General features: G+C 37.9%; 1 protein-coding gene across 1 annotated transcript; it reads right to left on the reverse strand.

Annotated features, from left to right (window-relative positions):
- Positions 1 to 1038: 1038 nt before the first annotated feature.
- LOC124633108 lies at positions 1039 to 1791 on the reverse strand (the record flags this gene model as incomplete). Its single annotated transcript, XM_047168204.1, has 1 exon — positions 1039 to 1791. A coding segment is annotated over one exon (753 nt), but the record flags the coding sequence as incomplete, so codon positions are not given.
- Between the last annotated feature and the right edge of the window lie 959 nt (positions 1792 to 2750).

A 2750-nucleotide genomic window follows, 5' to 3' on the forward strand; every position in this document is an offset into this window, starting at 1 on the left:
TACCTAGAATGGCATTTTCTTTATTGGTCATCAAAATGCAGTCTGCGTCCGTTATATCTGGTTCGGAGACGGTGAAATTTAGTGCGGTTTTAGTATAAATGACGACCCCGCCGTTTTTATTTGATTGAGTATGTGTTCTGGCTCCTGTATATCCTGGCAATAATTCAATGATAGAACCGTCGCTGAGCCAGCATTCCGTTAGAACAATAACATCAAAATTACTATCGAGACGTTGTAGTGCCAAGCAAAAGGCGTCGAAATTGTGTTGGTAGCTCCTGATGTTGAAGGTTAGAATTTTAAGGTTATCGCTTAGTTGTAGCTGTTCCCTACAGCTTTCTAGAAGGTCAAATGATTGGCATTCGATTTGTATACTTTCATCAATTTCTTGGATCACGCTAAATAAAGCCATTTAAGTAACTATAAAAATTATGAGTGATACTAAAATTCTTATATTGGAATGCCAGTCTAAACCAGAAGTTCTGCTGCAGGGAGTTTGATATATATTTCTGTGTGAGTGTTAATTTACGAGTGTTAATTGGTGTACTTGTATTTGTGAGTGTGAGAACATATTTTTGTGTTCGAAGTGAGGTGTTAGTGATGTACAGTGTTTGGTGAAGCAGTAAGCTTTTCGTGTTAGTGGAGGGTAATCGAGTGTGTAGTTTGTAGTGTGTTTTTTGTGAGGTGTGTGTAGTTTTATCAAAATCAAGTATACAAAAAACAAAGACAAAAAGTAAAATTAAGTTTAAAATTAAGTAAGGCAAATTATTAACTAGGTATGAACTACTATCTAAGAAACAATGTTTAGAGAATTGTAATAGCGAGTAAATGGAATTAACAAAAACTTTACTCAAAATAGTTAAAAAAATTAAAAACATTTGGTTACAAGTATTAAAACAATTTGAAAATCTCACTTCTTTTATCAAAATACTAGACATCCTTGAAAATGTTTGTGTGAGACTATTACAGAAACCCAGAACTTTAATACGTAACAAGCAAGCAAAAGTGTGATGTTAATACTGAGCTTTTGGACGGACGAAGCTAGTCGTCTGCTGGGCTGGTAGGGCAGGCAGGGGCGTCCGGGGCATTGTCCAATGTAGGGTGGACAAGCATGAGGCGGCGCAGGTCATCAATATTTTTGATTTGAATTGTTGGGTTACCTTCTTGTTTTCGGATGTATATTGACCCATTTTTGGTCCAGCAGAATTTATACCCATTATCTTTAGCCGATGTTCTGCATGCGCGAAATAACTGCCTATTTTCACGAGTGAGCCTTTCGTTGCAATATAGCTTTCGAGTTGGTCCTTCAATTTCAATATCCGAGGACGTAAGGTTACGCCTGGTTTTTATGGCCTGTAGAAACTCGTCACGCTTATAGCGTCTAACAAATCTGACCACTAGTTGTCTCGGGGCAATCGCAGTATTGGATGCAGAACGCTGCTGACGTGGGCCTGCTCTTGTTACGCAGTCTAGGTCATGCTCCCCCAGGGGGACTCCAATTTTCTGTGCTAACGTATGAATGATGTGCAGTGGGTTTTCATGTTTCGTCTCATTAACTCCAATGACCTCTATCTCGTTTTTTAATGCAGCCTGTTGTTGTGAGTTTAGCTGTGCTCGTAGTTCGGCTATAGTATTGTTAAGGGAGATAATCTCTTCTTCACGTTTTTCCAGTATTTTTATTCGGGCTTCGTTATCGTCTAGTCGGGCGTTACAGCGGGTGAGGTGGGTAGTCAAAGTTTTGATATGATCTTTTAAATCTCCGACATCCTCACGTAATAGTTTAATTTCGGCTGTAAGGGTGTTCAGGCATTCCGTTCCCGTTGCCGTTATATGCCGTTATAAATAAATCTTTATATGCGAAAGTACCTACACAATTCTGTTTCTGTCTCGTTTCCACGCCAAAACTACTGAACTTAATTTAGATAAGAGGTATTCAGATTATCTAGAGTCTGAAAAAGGATATCGGATCGGAGGAGTCGAAACAGTACATACAACACCTGATTTGAATATGAAGTCCTACACATATTTTTAACTAGCTTCTGCCAGCGACTTCGTCCGCGTTAGAGTCGGACTTTGTGCAAAGAGAGGAAGAAATAATAAACACCAGCCCCTCCAATTATCTAAATCTATGCGTACTTACTGCTACTTTACGTAATAAAATGTAAACTATTAATAATTTGTAATTTGAAAGAATATTTAAACACAAAAATAACTAATAGATACCAACCTATTTTATAAAATAACAACAAAAGAAAGTTAAAAATAAATTATTTAAAACCTAAAAGTCGCGCAATAAGGTTGAACGCTCTGAACGTCTATTCGCATCAATCGCACCAACAGCCAAATATTGTATGAAGCTCGCGCAGCCACCGCGCCGCGAGTCGCGTCGAGCGCGGCGACCGTTGCACAAAAATGATCCTTATAGCGTGCGTGATTCAGTATTCACGCGCGGTGGCTTATTACCGTTTTTCATGTATAACTTTGGTGTTTCTTTACCGATTTAAATCATTCTTTTTTTAATTAATAGATAATACTGTTAACTATGTTTAATTAGTGTGAGTGAGAGTGTTATAAACGAAATAGTAGACAAATATAATCAGAAAGCTCCGAACTGCTAAGCTACCGAGAGTTTTACGTGTTATTGTGAGTCAACCATAAAAGATAGACATATGCTGCCATGGGATATTTTTTACATAATTTTATGAAAAATATTTCCGTCGTACATGGTTTCTGTGTAGCTGTAACCATTAAGG

This window comes from Helicoverpa zea, chromosome 9 (genome assembly GCF_022581195.2).
Source record: "Helicoverpa zea isolate HzStark_Cry1AcR chromosome 9, ilHelZeax1.1, whole genome shotgun sequence".
NCBI lineage: Eukaryota > Metazoa > Arthropoda > Insecta > Lepidoptera > Noctuidae > Helicoverpa > Helicoverpa zea.